Consider the following 17,189-nt stretch of genomic DNA (forward strand, 5'->3'; position numbering starts at 1 on the left):
CAAAAACAAGTAAATTTGGCACTTTGTCACTATCCGAAAAAAAGGTGTGGGTACACTTATAGAATCTCACCTAAATCTCATCTTAAAGTATGAAGCTTTCATTGCAGAATTGCATATGCGAGCCTGATTGTACTGTGCAATGAAATATGATAACAATGAGTTGGGTCAAATTAAGTAAAAATTCATTTTATGCAGATATATATACACATATATACTTTATATACCCATACATACAGTAGTATTTCCCTGGTCACGACGTCTTTCAAACTAAAATCTTTCAACTAAAATCTAATTGAACTCTCCCGTTGCATTACAACTTCAATGTTTTATTTGACTTTAAGAGAATCCTAATGAAATAGTTCCAACAATGCCCATATGTATGTATGTATAAATAATTGTCAAGTAATTGTTTTCATATTCCATTTATTTATTAGTTTATTTTTGTTATGTATTAAATACATTATCCAGCTCCAAAACAGCTGAAATCTGATCTATGGGCGCGTATTCACATGCAGCGTAGGTCGTGGCACAATCTCCGCCTCTTCGACCAAGATGTTCAGCGTGCGCATAGTCTCTGTCGCTGGGATGAACGAATTCCTCGCGCGATCGTGAAGGTCTGCATTAAAAATATATGACAGAATAATGGAAGAAAATATATAATGAAAGAAATAAAAATTATATATTGTATATTTATAAACAATATACGAAACGAAATAAAATAAGATAAATCAATAGAAAAAAAAAAAAAAAATAAATCAATCAGTATAAAGAAAATTAATTGAATTAAATCCCTTTGGTTGGGCACCTATTGCGGCGCGTCCCAGGTGGTGGATAGGGTACGCCACAGTTATCTTCTGTGGTTAAGTAGGTCATAGCCTTGGTAAAAGCCTACTCGCGAACCAGCCTAGTTCTCGTCAACCAACAACTATGGTAGGGGGAACAACATGCTGTGCAGTGTTACTGGACGCGTGCCGTAACTGCCATAATTGCTGGCAGTGACCCATATCCACTTCGGTGGATGGCGAGAAGCCACTCGTATTAGTAGGTCATGTCTCTGCTAATACGAATGGAATAAACATGGACTCACGGGGAGAAGGCCACTTCCTTATATCAAAGGCTACCAATCCAAGGGGGAACAGCACACGTCGAGGGATGCATGGCTTAGGGTGAGCTAAGTCGCTAGTATGCGGACTCTGGGGCACCTGTCGCACCCCAGTTTCAATTCGACTTACCACGGCATAGGGCTCTGGCGTGGCGAACCCCATTATTTCCCTACTAATATCTCTGGTTACGACTGCTGACTCGTCAGCTGAGTGACCGCCCCGCAAAAAATGATTAAAATAAACACAAAACAAACAACGCAACAAAAACAACAAACTCCTTCCCGACGCGGAAGACCTCTTGGCTCCACCAAACTCATGGCGGGGTCAAAAACCACCCCTTCGGTGTCGAAAGTGCTCACTAAGAGCAAAACCGTCAAAGAGACACCACCGCATGCTCTTATAGCTTCTACTTCCTCCAAAACCGACTCGGCTGCGGAGAAGAAATCAATCACCAAAACTGTTTTGCCAGAAACTGGGAAAACTAATCGGACAGAAGTCTCCGAAAAACCTGTCCCTCATCTCCGTCGATATAGAGATAAAAGACGCGCCACTTTCCTTATGGAAAAGCTCGGAAAAACTCCTGAGGAGGAGCTGTCCGACCAACAAAAGGCAACTCTCGAACTGCAAACCGAGTGCAGTTAAGCGGCAGCGGTCTTCAGAGGATCCTCCTAGTTCCAACGACCCCAAGAAGCATACAACTTCCTCTGAGGTCAAATTACGCAAGTTCTGCGAAGTTGCCAGAGATAGTCTGGTCATGGCGGTGGGGATAAGAGCCACCCTGACGGTTTCATCTCTCCATCAAACTGGAAGATTGTGGAGAGAAAACTTCAGTTGGGCTACCTGGACGTTCTGAAGCAGAACCCAGGACCCCCTCCTTTCTGCTCTGACGCAGGATGGTTCCAGGCAAGGGTCAAGTTGATCGGCTCGGATCAACGTTCTGTCAACCTGTACGGCATGGCCCTCGACCGACTCGGCGAGGATGGGCCGGGGCGAATCTCAAGCTCGTCAATAAGAGCGAAATACCAAACCAACCACGCGGCAGAGCAAGAATACCTCTAGAGCCATCCGATCCGGAAACTATTCTGGAGCTACTGAAGATCGGAAACCCGAAACAACCCACTGAAAACTGGAGGGTAGTTAAGGTGGAAGAGCCTTCAGGAAACTCCAGACATGTCACGCTGCTCCTGGACCAGGAAAGCGTTAAAGCACTGGACGACCGCAAGGGGATTGTGGCGTTCGGGTTCATTACCACTACCATCTGGACCTATCAGCCGAAAAATCTCCTCGCACCCAGCGAAGAGAGTACGGCGGCCCCCAAGATGGATGTCGATAAGCCTCTCTCACAAGCCTCGACGGTTGAGTCCGACTCGGAATCGAACAGCGAGCTTGTGGGACACTTATTTAATATTCAACTCGGGGACGAGGATAGACTTTTAGATAACGGTGATGACGCGAACGCCACAGTCATTGAATGTTCGTCTAAAAGTGCTGCAAATTCATCTGCACCACTCTAAGGCTGCCTCGGCAGCCCTCATTCTTCGTCTCTCTGACCTCAGAGAAGATATCATTCTCATCCAAGAACCTTGGATATCAAACAACAAGATATGCGGCCTGAAAGATAGGCACTACACCTTGTTTCAAGGTGAGGCTAACGTTAGATCGCGCTCTTGTATTCTCATTCGAAAACATATTAATGCTTTTCTTCTTCCCTTTAGCAATGCTGACACCACTGTCATAGAGGTTGAAGCTGTCCACGACCCGATTTGGATTGTGTCGGCTTACATGCCTTACGACGCAGCGGAGGCGCCTCCTCCTGAAGCAGTGAGAAGGCTCGTCCATACGGCGCATCTGAACCAGAAACGCATCATCATTGGAGCAGACGCTAATGCACATCATATTGTTTGGGGTAGTACAAACAACAACACACGAGGTGAGCAACTCTTTGACTACATTCTAGCGAATAAGCTTGATATATGTAATAGAGGTGATGTTCCTACGTTTCTTAACTCGTCTAGAAGAGAGGTACTCGATATTACTCTTGCTAGCGAATCATGGTGCAGGACTGGAGCGTTGATAAACAGCACTCTTTTTCCGACCACCAATATATAACATTCACTTTAAAAGCCGAAACGGCAAAACCCATGAAGTACCTTAACAAAAAAAGTATGAATTGGATCAAATATAAAGAACATCTTGCCAATGGACTTCCTGATATCAGGCAGTTTGAAATGGCAAATAAAAACGATATCGAAAACGCTGTCAACATGATAACGAAGACGTGTCAAAGCGCAGGACGGCAATCTTGCCCCCTGACAAAAACAGGAGGTAAGCATAAACCTACCTTTTTGGTGGACTCCAGAAATCTCAGAACTTCGCAATCGAACTCGGAAACTCTTTAACCAATCTGAAATAACAGACGAATGGGAAGAATATCGACAATGTCTCAAAGACTTTAAGAAAGCTGTCAGAAGTGCAAAACGCACATCCTGGCGATCTTACACTCAAGAATTAGAGAACACTTCAGAAGCAAGCAGACTACGCAAGATTCTTGCATCAAACCCAGTCTCTCCCAGTTTTATTATGACTCAAGATGGAACTTGGACTACTTCAACTGACCACACTCTTAGAATACTTCTAGAATCTCACTTTCCAGGCTGTGTTGCCAACTTACCTGCACTTCTCAGCACTTTTCAGAGTAATTATGGGAATAGATCAGATCTAATCAGCTCTAATAGCATCTCTACAGCAATACTAAGCTTTAAAAAATTTAAATCACCAGGTCCTGACAACATCATTCCAGTAGAGCTTCAAGAAGGACTTGAAATTCTACTGCCTTGGTTAACAAGGATCTTTAACAAGTGTTTAAATCTGTCTTATCTTCCGACAATTTGGAAGAAATCGAAGGTAGTATTCATTCCGAAAACGGGGAAGCCTTCACACTGCACACCAAACGACTTCAGGCCCATTAGCCTAACCTCTTTTTGCTTAAAGGCTTTTGAAAAAGTCTTAGATGAGCAAATCAAAACCCAACTTGATACTAAGTTGATCTCTGAGGCACAACATGCCTACACTAAAGGGAAATCGACTGAAACGGCACTTCATTCACTGGTGCAAACAGTGGAAACTTCCCTTCACAATAAGGAGTACTCTCTTGTCGCATTTATGGACATAGAAGGTGCTTTTAATAATATTGAACCCAACGCTATTTTGTCTGAAATTGCCAAATCGGGTATTAATTACTCGATCCGAAAGATGATCGAACAAATGCTCCAAAATAGAATACTCACTTCAGAGCTTGGGTTAAGCCGCATGAGAATGTACGCCGTCAAAGGCACTCCTCAAGGCGGAGTACTTTCACCCCTTCTCTGGAATCTCGCTGTAAACAGTTTGCTTCGAAATCTCGAAAAAGCAGGCTGCAAGGTTGTAGCCTATGCAGATGATATTGCTCTCTGCGTGTCAGGCAAACACCTGAATACCCTCACTGAGCTCATGCAACGCTCAATCAATATTCTGTCAAAATGGTGCACCGAATGCGGACTAAATGCGAGTCCAGGAAAGACAGTTCTTGTTCTCTTCAATAGGAAACAACAATCTCCTACACTGCAAACAATAACTTTAAAAGGGGAATCATTACTCCTATCTGATTCAGCTAAATATCTAGGAGTTATTCTAGATAGGAAGTTGAGTTGGAAATTGAACATTGAAAACAGATGTAAAAAAGCTTTCATAGCTCTTTATACTTGTAAGAAAGCTATAGGCAAAACCTGGGGGTTTTCACCTCGGATCATTTATTGGATATATACCTCGATCATCAAACCGATACTCTTCTACGGTGTGGTTGTATGGTGGACAGCTCTCGAAAAACGGTGTAGAGTAGCCACAATTGATCGAGTTCAAAGAACAGCCTGCCTCCTGATAACAGGATGCTTAAGTACAACACCTACTAAGGCTCTAAATACGTTGCTTCACTTGTTCCCTATCGATCTGGCTAGCAAAGCGATTGCAGCGAAAGCAGCGACACGCATGAATGCCATACCGAAATGAAAAAAGTATCTTGGCCATTCGGCCATACTGAACAGGAACACTGTTATCTCTTCCGACATAGACTATCATTAAAGTCTTTCATCACCACCCTTGCTATTCTTCTGTTCACTCCCAACTAGGGAAGACAAATCTTACCGAAATCGATGGCCCTCTGATTATATATACAGATGGTTCAAAACAAGTCGGTAAAGTGGGGTTTGGAATCTTTTCCAATTCCCCTCACATCAATCTATCATTTAGATTACCCGACTACTGTAGCGTATTCCAAGCGGAAGTATGCGCTATCTGGTATGCTGCGAAAACTCTCTTAGGAAATAGAATATCACTAGAGGATATCCGCTTTTTCACCGACAGTTAAGCGGCCGTTCGAGCACTCAGCTCCTCTTATACCCACTCAGATGTGGTTCGATCCTGTCTCTTATCTCTTAACGAGATAAGTGTTCAGAATTATGTCCAAGTTATCTGGATACCGGGTCACAGTGGATTCGAAGGTAACTGCAAAGCTGATGAGCTCGCAAGAGCTGGAGCTGCGCAATCAAATGTTAGTAACTTACCCAAAATCCACATTCCGCTCTCAACATGTAAAATGATCATCGATCGAGAATTTCACAGCATTGCTGATCGGAGGTGGCGAGTGGAAACTACTTGCGTTACGACCAGACAAATCTGGCCATCCTACAATCTGAAACAAAAACTCTTATAAGTCTTTCGAAACACGAACTAAGGCATATAATATCTCTTAACACCGGCCACTGCCTTTTGGGCACTCACGCATGTCGGCTCGGGGTTCCTCAAAACGACCTGTGCAGATACTGCAAGGACGAAGATGAGGAAGTATCGAGCAGACATTTGCTGTGCAGTTGTCCCGGTCTAGCCAAAAGTCGACTCGCTCTTCTAGGCTCTCCAACAATTGACAATCTTTCACGACTCTCGGACCTGAAAATCGAATCTCTCATCAAATTTTCGAAACGAATTAATATCTTTGACAAAAATCTACAATAAAAATCTCGGTTAGGTGGGGAAATCATTTAAAATAATGAGCTCTAGGGCAACACAACGGACCCAACTTGCGGTCTATGTGGCACTCCGATGCGGGGTCACCCTTAAACCAACCAACCAACTAAATAAAATAAAGACGATAAATTAAAACTAAACTTATATAGTAGAAAAAAGAAAATAAACAGAAAAGTAAATATAAACTAAATTTAAATAAAATTTCTATGAAATAAAATAAAATAAAATAAAATAAACTAAAATAAAATAAAATAAAATAAAATAAAATATGCCCGCAAGGGCATCTCTCATTAGAGAGTTGACGGGCATGACAACCCCGCGGCCCCTAGTCACGACCCCGCACGGACATCCCTCACCGAGGGGTGCTGGAAGTAACGACTCCACGGCTCCGAAGTTTCAGCGAAGAAGAAAACATACCGCTAAAATGCCTAACATGCCGGCTGTGTGAATGCATGTCTGAAGGACACAGTTAACCCAGAAGGAAATCTGTAAACCACCTGGCAGAAGGTTTAAAATGCAATTACCCGTTTCGAAAAACGGAGAGCCGCATTATAGAGGAATCTAATGATTGCAGCCGAGCGAGGATATTCGCTCAAGTGTCGGCAGAAGCCACGGCTGCCGGCGAGGGCTCTGCTCATCGGCATCAGATAGCGGAGTCGCCAGTGGTACAACAACAACAACACGAAAACCCCAACACTGCGACAAGTGTTTCTCAAGTTAATCTTGGGACCACAAGAGCAGGCCGTGTTAGACAGCGTATTCAATGGACAACGGAAATGAATGAATATGTCCTGCGCTGCTACTACATTTCCACAAATTGTGAAGAACCGGAGCACATGACGACCTATCGTGAGAGAATGCTAGACCTGTTTCTAAGAAGATATAGACATCTGAATGGGAAGCTAACCGAAAATAGCCTTGCTACAAGAAAAAAAGCAATCTTCCAACACGAATATGTAAGAAAAGAAAAGCAAGAGGAAATTAAAAGTGCAATACGCAACGAGCTACGAGGAGTGGAAGGAAGCGAAGAAGAAATAACACCAGAGATAACCGAGGCACGCAACCCACAGCCTGAAGATTTAGTGGAATTTACCAACGTACAACCTGAACTTAACTTGATCTATGAAAGTATTGAAAGCGATGGTCCAGAAACTAATGAAGAACGGGAGGTGAAAGATATTTTCCTTAATTATCTGGCGAATTATGAAGGTATGGATCCTTTGCTAAGACCAAGGATACCCCGATTAGGCGAATCGGAAAAATTAAACGAAGTGGTTAAAACACTTAACTCGAAAATTCTGCCAGCATATGTCGCCAATAGCACCAACTTGGAATATGTTAACACTCTCTTTTATGTTTCTGCTCTTACTACTGTACGATTACTGGGGAAGCACCCAAAGGTACAGACATTTAAAAATAAAACAACGCAAAAAACGCCAGTAGTCCCCAGGTGGCAAAGAAGACTCGAAACACGAATTGCCGGTCTAAGAGAATCTATAGGGAGGCTTACTTCATTTAAAAATGGGGCTAAATCTAAAAGGTTGTTAAGGCATGTATCTAGTATCATCGCGCCGCTTAAGCCTCAGACTGTGGGTCTTGACCAATTATCAGAGATAATTGATAGGAAAGTACAGCAACTCGCCGCTTACTCAAAGCGATTAAGAAGATACCTCAAAAGTAATCAGAGGCGGAAGGAAAACCAGCTTTTCCACAAAAATCAAAAAAGCTTTTATAGAAATCTGCAACAAAACAGCAATGCAGAATCTCAGACATTATATCCACAACAACAAGAGTTAGAGCAGTTTTGGGAGAAAATATGGGCACAAGCAAAACTCTTCAATGCTGATGCGAATTGGTTAGCCAAAGAAAAAGAAAAAGCGGATAACGTTGCACCAATGCACTTCTACGACATAACAGCAGAAGAAATAAAGAATAATATATGTACTTCAGCTAACTGGAAATCCCCTGGCCTAGACCAGCTACACAACATATGGCTTAAAAAGCTCTCAGTAATGCACGAAGCACTCGCAAGATGCTACAACGAGCTACTGAAAAATATAGCTGCTATCCCAGAATTTCTCACTGCCGGAGTAACTTATCTTCTTCCAAAGGACGCACCATCTGCTGATCCAGCAAAATACCGCCCAATTACTTGCTTGAGCACGACATACAAACTCTTGACGAAAATTATCGCTAACCGAATATATGAACACTGTGAAAGTAACAGCATTTTATGTGAAGAACAGAAAGGTTGCAGGAAGCGCACAATGGGCTGTAAAGATCAGCTTATTATAGACACTGTTATCACAGGAGTAGCTCTGAGAAGAAGGCGGAATTTAAGCGTCGCGTTTATTGACTACAAAAAAGCTTTTGATTCAATGCCGCATGATTACCTATTAGAGATATTAAGAATATACAAAATCGATGCTGCCACTGTTGCCCTCTTGGGCCGCTTAATGAGCAAGTGGAATACAAAACTGGTTCTAAATGGAACTGTTTCGAAACAGATCTCAATCAAACGTGGTATATTCCAAGGGGATGCCTAAGCCCGTTATGGTTCTGCATTGGTCTCAATCCACTTAGCAGGCTTCTCACACTTAAACAAAATGGCTTTATACTCAAAACTGAAGTAAGAGAGCACACGTTCAACCATCTTCTGTTTGTTGACGACTTGAAACTGTACGCAAACAAAAAGCATAAGCTATATGAGCTGATAGATGCCACTAAAGCTTTTAGCGATGACGTGGGAATGGAATTTGGACCAGATAAGTGCAAAATAATACATTTGATTAGAGGTCAGCTTGATGAATCCGAAGAAAACTACGCAGTAGACCAAAATATTATTATAGACAACTTGCATAGCAGCGAATCTTATAAATATTTAGGATTTCTGCAACTTAAAGGAATCAACCACACGCTAGTAAAGCAAAACCTCATTAAAAAATTTGAGGCACGACTGAAAGCTATATTAAAAACTAGTCTGAACAGTGGAAATAAATGCAAGGCAATCAATACCTGGGCCATACCCCTTTTGACATACTCGTTTGGAGGAATAAAATGGTCTCAGACAGACATCCTTCGGATTGAAACGCTGATACGCACCACTTTCACAAAGTTCCAAAGCCATTACCCTCAAAGCGCTGTGGAAAGAATATCGCTTCCTCGAAACGTTGGTGGGAGAGGAATCATTAATATAGCGCGCCTACACTTTTCGCAAACTTTGAAGTTACGTACATATTTTCTAAGCAGCGAGTCCCATCTATTTAAAGCTATCGCTATGGCAGATAATGGCTTTACCCCGCTAAGTCTGATGGAGCAGAATATCCCAGTACCTGAGGGGGTTAAATCCCCAGCGGAAATGATCGCAGCATGGAAGGCAAAAACAATACACGGTGCCCATCCGCATGATCTCGAAATGGAATGGATAGACGTACAGTCATCCAATTTATGGTTGAAAAGAGGAAAACTATTTTCTGAAACAGAAGGTTTCACAATCGCTATCCAAGACCGAGTTATTCCAACAAGGAATTTCCGAAGGTCGATACATGGCGAGGCAATAGAAGATAGATGCCGAAGGTGCGGCATTTACGGTGAAACAATCGACCATATAATTGCTGGATGTAGCGTACTTGCCCCCCGTGAATATGTCATGAGACATAACAATATAGCAAAGATCCTCCACCAACAACTTGCGATCAAACACGGTCTCTTACAAGCAGAAGTCTTGTATTTTAAATATGAACCAAAGGCAATAATCGAAAATGCAAATTTTAAACTGTGCTGGGACAGATTTATTTCCACAGATCAAACCGCAGCTGCCAACAAACCTGACATCATCTTGTTCGACAAGATAAACAAAACAATCGAAGTAATCGATATAGCGGTGCCCCTTAATCGCAACATCCAAAGCACATACTCCACCAAAGTATCGAAGTATGCAGCTTTGGCAATAGAACTGAAACGGATGTACAAAGCGAGGGAAGTGAATATAATTCCAATAATTATATCGTCCACTGGATTAGTGCCTAAGCATTTAATAAAAAACTTGAACAAGTATGACTGTCAACACCTCTTAGAAGACATGCAGAAGTCGACCATACTGGACACATGTGCAATAGTTCGTAGATTTTTAAATATTTAAGCAATAGCAATCGCATGGGCGTAGAACTTGGACTACGCTCCACCAGAGCACAATCCCTTGAAAATTTTATCCGGGATGTGTAATCTCCGGCAATAGCCGAGATGGATTAAGCTCAAAAAAAAAAAAAAAATAAAAATAAAATAAAATAAAATAAAATAAAATAAAATAAAATAAAATAAAATAAAAATTAAATTAATATTTTAAAAATTAAATAAAAATATAAAAATATAAAAAATAATATAAAAATTAAATAAAAATATATATTGTATTTTATTAAGTTTGTAAACCTTCTTACGTTAAAACAATATGCATTATTTCCGACAAAATTCCACTGTCGTAATGAAATGGCACCACTGCGTGTTCACAAATGCTGCGCAGCATACACTCCCGTCCCGATAGGCCAGCTCTTTGTAAATACATAAAAAATAAATTTCAATAAAATAAATATAATAAAGTAGATAAAATCAGACGTACCTATTCATAAGCGTCTCCATGCCTTTGTAGATGATCCAACGATATGCCGACGCCGTTTTCTGTTTGCCTTGGAAATTAGTATTAAAATTGGAAGACTGCTGACCCAGTATAGCCTGCTGCTCGCTGCCATTGTACGCATGCGTAATTGTGTAATTGTAATTCTCATTATCTTCAAGACTACGCCGAGCTATAGATTGAGGCGCCAGATACTGTGGCCTCATTTCTGCCGCCTTGGTGGGCAGAAAGTACTCGGCTTTTAGTACATAGCCAGAAGTAACCGATTCATAGGTTAAATCTTCAACGGGTATACCGATGCCGCTAATGAACTACATTGAAAAAAAAGTGCCACACACATATAAAAGTAAATGTGTGTAAAAGAGTACTACATACGAGTGTATGTATATATTTTTGTGTAATTATAGGTGATGGAAATTATATTTTTGATACTACGTCTTAATTGGTTCGGTATGTAAATGGTTAAAATGGTTTCAAATTCATAGCAAATGCTACTCGTAATAGCCATACTATTCAGGGCACATACGAGTATGTATATTAGTGGTAATAGTATTAGGATACGATTTCATAAGGTTTATTGATTTCTTAAAAGTCTTTATTTCAATAGGAAATATGCCGTTGTACGGCTGGTTCATATTCTCAGATACGCTACATTTTCCTACTTTGTCTAGTTATGTTTTATCAAAAATTGATGCTTGTCTTAAGGAGGGAGCGCTGCATCATCAGCTCGTACGAGAAGAATGATGGGGCAGAGTACTACTTATAAGTATATGAGCGCCAAAGATGATCGATTACAAGGTTTGGCCTTCCGGAGCAAAATTATGAGAGCAACTTCAGTTGCCACGTCCTTGAGGATTCACTAAACAGTTGTTGTTCAGACGGCAATGAAGTAACAGAATCAACTACAGCGTTGATTTTCTTCTTTTATCATCAACACAATCTCAGTTTTCCCACAAACAAACCCACGCCATATCCCATGTGACGTCAGCAAATCAGGTGATTCTGTTAAAATCATTGAGAGCCGGTCTACTGTTGGCCACACCTTTCAAATTTTTTCCATCACGCCTGAGCGTCGTTACACGCAAAATCATAATACGGCTCAACACACAGATGCTTTAGGGAAAACTACTATAAGTAAATATAAAATAAAACCTAGCTTTGAAACCCTACAAGCTCCAAGAAAACCAGACGCGGAAATCGCTAAAGAAAATGAAGTCCAACGTAATATATATATTTATAAAATACCACACCTAAATGTCAAGCTTTTTCTGCATTTCATTTGACAATTTTCAATTTTAGACTAACTCAATTTGAATCATGGAAATATACATAATCGAGCAACGCATTAAAGTTATTCAGGCTTATTATGAAAACGGGTGTTCAAATCAAAATGCATATCGCGCACTTCGTGAAGAAAATCATCTTCAGTGATGAGGAACATTTTCACCTCAGTGGATTCGTCAATAAGCAGAATTACCGCATTTGGGTGAATGATAATCCAAGAGTGATTGCCGAAAAACCAATGCACCCACAAAGAGTGACTGTTTGGTGCGGTTTATGGGCCGGTGACATCATTTGGCCGTATTTTTTCCAAAATGAGGGCGGTCAGGCAGTTACTGTGAATAGTGTTCGCTATCGTGAGATGATAACGAACTTTTTATGACCCGAATTGGAAGATATGTGGTTTTAACAGGACGGTGCCAGTTGTCACACAGCTAACGAACAGTGGCTCTTTTGCGCAAAAAATGTGATGACCGAATAATCTCACGTCGCGGCGATGTCAATTGGTCGCCAAGATCATGTGATTTGACATCGTTGGACTTCTTTCTTTGGGGTTATTTGAAAGAAAAGGTGAAGTCGATAGCCGAATAAAGAAAATTAAAGAAAAAATGGCACCTAAACACTTCACTCAATGAAGTGACTCAATACACTCGTATACGCGAAGAAATTTGGGAGCTAAAAAACTCATCTTTCAATCGCAACACCAATGGGCTCACAGCGGAAAAAAAACATGATTATTCTCTGTGGAAATCTACAAAATACTTAAATAGACTAACTGTACAAAACTCTTCTATTAAAAACTCCAATGGATTGTAGGCCAAAAGCGACACTGAAAAGGCAAACATTTTTGTTGAGCATTTGGAAAAACCCTTTAAGCCTTATGAAGGAAATCATGTACCACTGCTCATTAGCACACATCAAGTTGAAAATCAGTTCTCCAGTTCTCTGGCTTCGCTGTCAGAGATTAAGCATGAAATAAGTCTCCTCAAATCCAAAAGGCCACCTGGCCTCGATCTTATCATCGCAGAAAATTTAAAATACCTTAAAAAACCGAAAAAAAAATTACTTAACGGAAAAATTCAACGATTTCAACACAAATTTATAAAAAGCGGAATACAAGCGCCATGGTATGTGAAGAAAATAGAATTACATCGTGACCTTAGCTCAAACAAAAAGACTCGAAAAACACACCAATCCAGAGTCTCGGTGACTTGCCAATCCAGATGGACAATGCCTGAGACTTAAACGGAAAAAACCTCATGATCTTGTTCGATAAATTTGCAGATGCCAGTTGTCTTCCAGTGTATTTATGTATTTCCTGTAAAGCGCATTCTAATTAATACAAAAATAAAGGGTTTTACAATAACAGGTGTTATGAATGAATGGATTGCGCTATCGAGAGATGATTCACAATTTTTATGGCCGAAATTGGATGGTATTGATCTGGACAACGTTTATTTGCAACAAGACGGCGCTACGTGCCACACAAGGAACGAAACCAATGATCTTTTACGGGAAAAGTTACCGGACCGTGTTATCTCTCAAAGAGGTGATCACAATTGGCCACAGAGATCTTCTGATTTAACACCTTGTGACTTTTTTCTTTGGGGCCACGTGAAAGAGAAGGTCTACACCAATAGCCCAGGGTCGATTCAAGACCTCAAAGATGGAATTCGTGAGGCTAGCGAGGACATAGGGCAGCCACTTTTCAATTCGGTTATGGAAAATTTCATGTCCTGTAAGCGTGGTCTTGGTGGTCATTTGTCTGATGTTATTTTCCACTATTAACTGCATACCTTCCTCTTTATAATGAAATAAACATCCGATCATTTACAATATATTAAAAAATATCATTTTTATTTGAATATCAAAATAACACCTCTTATTGGAAAACCCTTTATTACTTGATTGTTGTAACCAGATGTAATTGAATGATAAGTGCTTAAGAATTTATAATATTTCAATAAAAAAAAGTATGCAGGGTTGATTAGGTATCTGTTTTGGCCATACCCTAAAATCTTATCAAGTTTTAGCCGCCCTAGTGTTCTGACTGTTGCAAATAACCGTTACCAGTCGCTGCCACGTTAAGGCCGTTAACCGAGGCATTTCACCGCCGAACAGCTAAAACGTTAACTGTGTTAAGGGGTTACATGGGTTTCATTGGTTCAAAAAATCGATTTATTGTTTTTTGGCTTATTAATTTCTACAACATCTCAGAAATATTATCCTAAATTTTCAAGTCGATCTGAATAATACATTCGGAGATACAGCCTTTGGAAGGTGTGCGCTCCAAGCCATTTTTATTGTTACTCAAAACTTTAAACGCGTTTTTTTCGGAACTGTGTTTTCAAAGTCGGTTGCCAAATCTTCTCGAAAACTACTCAACCGATCTTGATGAAATTTTACACAGGTGTTCGAAATACAATTTACTCGTGCTTGAACGAAGGACTTTGTTTTTTTTTTTTCAATTACAACTATTTAAAAAAAAACAAAATGTCAAGCAAATTTGACCGAAATTTTCATTTTTTTGGAAAAATGTCTGCCAAAATTCCAATTTTTACTTTTTTTTCTTTCCTTCGTTCAAGCACGTGTTTTTCATTTTTGATGAGTCTGGCCAGTCTTTGCATCTGCGGGGCCCTCAGAATCACACCCACAGATGCACTAAATATTATGCTTAACATTTTACCAATAGAGCAAATCGGTAAGCAAACAGCTGGCCAAAGCAACTCTCAGACTAAGAGAAATCGGCCTACTCAGAACGTACCAAAGAGGGCACTCTTCAATTTTAGAACAATTCCCCTGCATTCCCAGCACAACGGATTTCTGTAGGACCAAGGACATCAATTTCGATAAATCCTTTGTCACAGTATTTCCTTCCAAAGAGGAATGGGATAACGGACTCATTGTTAAGATAAATGACTTAAACATCTACACAGATGACTCAAAACTGGACAACCAAGTAGGTGGAGGGGTCTACTCCGACAAACTCGGAGTATGCCAATCATTTCGCTTACCCGATCATTGCAGTGTATTTCAGGCGGAAGTCACTGCCATAAAAGAGGGACTTAAAGAAATAAAAACGAGAGTATTATCCGCAAATGAAGTCTTCTTTTACTCGGACAGTCAAGCAACAATAAAAGCGCTGGAATCAAAAACGCACTCGTCAAAAACAGTTCTAGAATGTTTTAAACTACTAGATGACGTATCTAAGCGCTACAAGGTGCACCTTATCTTGGTACCAGGCCACAGGAACATCGCAGAAAACTGTAAGGCGGATGAACTTGCAAGAACCGGTACAAAGCTCGATCTCGAACCGGATAAGGCGCTGATACCCATGCCCATAGCCACTTGTAAATTACTTATAGACCGGGAAACCATCAAAAAGGTAAATACAATCTGGCAAAACCTCACAACATGCGAACTATGCAGACAGACATGGCCGAACTGGAACAGCGGTCGATTGAAGATCTTGCTAAGATTCAACAGAGAATCTATAAGAAAAATGATAGGTGTTTTAACTGATCATTGTTTGATAGGCAGCCACGCTAGAAGGTTAGGACTCCCTTACTTCGATTTCTGTAGAAGCTGTCTTAATACAGAAGAAGAGGAAACAGTCAGACACCTCCTATGTGAGTGTGAAAGCCTAGCTATAAGAAGGCTGCGCACTCTCGATACAGCATTTCTAACCGATGTAGCGGACATAGCCCATCTAAAACTAACGAAGCTCTGCTCGTTTATTAAAGCAACCGGATGGTTTGAAAAGGAACACGTAGAGTAAGGATAAGCTCCAGTGGTATCACAATGGACCTGCCGAAGGTCTAAGTGTGTCTTACGTCAACCACCCTACCTACCTACCTATGAGTCTGTCAGGAGTTATGCTGACAACGCGGACGCACCTTTTTTACGAGGGGTCACCGGAAATGACGTCACAATGGAGGAGTTTTAATTTTTTTTTTTGAAAATTTCAGATATTGTTCTTTAAATATGTATCTATAAGACAGAAAAAAGTTTGAATTAAATAAATAATTTTTTACAAGAAAAAAAAAATTGAAAATAGGCCTTTTTTACCCGACGAAACCCATGTAACCCCTTGAACGCTGTTCATCGAGGTTACTTTCCTGATAGCATTTAAGTCTAAACTCACTCCACAATCAGAGAGCAGATGACAAGGATCAGGTTCAGCCATCAAAGGTAAATATTTAACAACACATATTGTCATCGAAAGTGAGTTCGAATTGCTTGGAACCAAAGAGTTCGAAGTTTTTCTATTTAAATCAACTTTGAAAAATTAGTTAAACAAACATTTTGTTAGTCTACTTTTCTTGCTGTTATTTCTGTTTTACTTCAGTTTGAATTTATAAAGTTATTTATTTTTTAACAACCAGGTTGGTGTTACCGTTATACGTAATTTTGTTAATCATCTCATTTCGCTTATCGAGTACTTTCATTACTTTGCACAATGCCCGCTCGTAACATATTTTAGTTCTTTTCACTCTCACACACAGAACGTCCGTTAATCAAACACTGTTAGTTAAACATTTTTGTTGTTACTTTTGGTTTGCTAAAAGCCCATTTCCTTGTATGAGTATTGCTTATATACGAGTAGTTTCTCAGTTCCTTACTTGTAGACGAGTTGGCGCTGTTGGCGGATATATCAAAGTCCTCGGCTGTCTAAGTTTCCTTACTGTATAGTATTTTGTTGCAAGCACAAAATCTAAGCACGGCACAAATAGCCAAAGTGCCATTAAAACGTTGTTAAAAGACGTCATTATGCGGAGAGTACACAAAATAAAATGCCGTTAAATGTCTGCGATTTGTTTCGATGAAATCTCGCCGTTAACTGATCCAAAACTGTCAGTACAAACGAGATGTGCATGAAGGTGACAGATCGCACATACCTGCGAAAAAAGTTATTGTATACATACAGTTGCGAGCGCTTTAATAGCAGTGCATACTTAGTATTTCGGCGATGATGGTTAGATTAGGTTATGGTGACTGCCGCTATTCACTAAGTGCAGAGATATAAAGGAAAATATATGAAAATAAATGCAGTTCAAGTGCGAGAGTTGATATTTTTTGTTTAAGGGGTCTCGGTGGTCTAGAGCTCGAAATTTTAG

At 40.4% G+C, this 17,189-nt stretch overlaps 1 protein-coding gene across 1 annotated transcript; it reads right to left on the reverse strand.

Annotated features, from left to right (window-relative positions):
- Positions 1-406: 406 nt before the first annotated feature.
- On the reverse strand, positions 407-16,935 carry LOC128857829 (uncharacterized). Its single transcript, XM_054093608.1, has 4 exons — positions 16,695-16,935; positions 10,777-11,102; positions 10,598-10,708; positions 407-616 (listed from the first exon to the last, which is right to left on the reverse strand). Exons 1-4 carry the CDS (start codon positions 16,839-16,841, stop codon positions 445-447), a joined length of 756 nt encoding a protein of 251 aa, XP_053949583.1. The 5' UTR covers positions 16,842-16,935; the 3' UTR covers positions 407-444.
- Positions 16,936-17,189: the final 254 nt, after the last annotated feature.

The sequence above is a fragment of the Anastrepha ludens genome, chromosome 3, assembly GCF_028408465.1.
Source record: "Anastrepha ludens isolate Willacy chromosome 3, idAnaLude1.1, whole genome shotgun sequence".
Taxonomy (NCBI): domain Eukaryota; kingdom Metazoa; phylum Arthropoda; class Insecta; order Diptera; family Tephritidae; genus Anastrepha; species Anastrepha ludens.

Excerpts from the sequence above, each read along its gene's own strand:
- LOC128857829 (XM_054093608.1), bottom strand. The coding sequence starts at position 16,841 with ATGACGTCTTTTAACAACGTTTTAATGGCACTTTGGCTATTTGTGCCG. Across the intron at positions 10,709-10,776 it reads ATGGAGACGCTTATGAATAG|AGCTGGCCTATCGGGACGGG; the intron begins GTACGTCTGATT and ends GTATTTACAAAG. Across the intron at positions 617-10,597 it reads ATAATGCATATTGTTTTAAC|ACCTTCACGATCGCGCGAGG; the intron begins GTAAGAAGGTTT and ends TTTTTAATGCAG.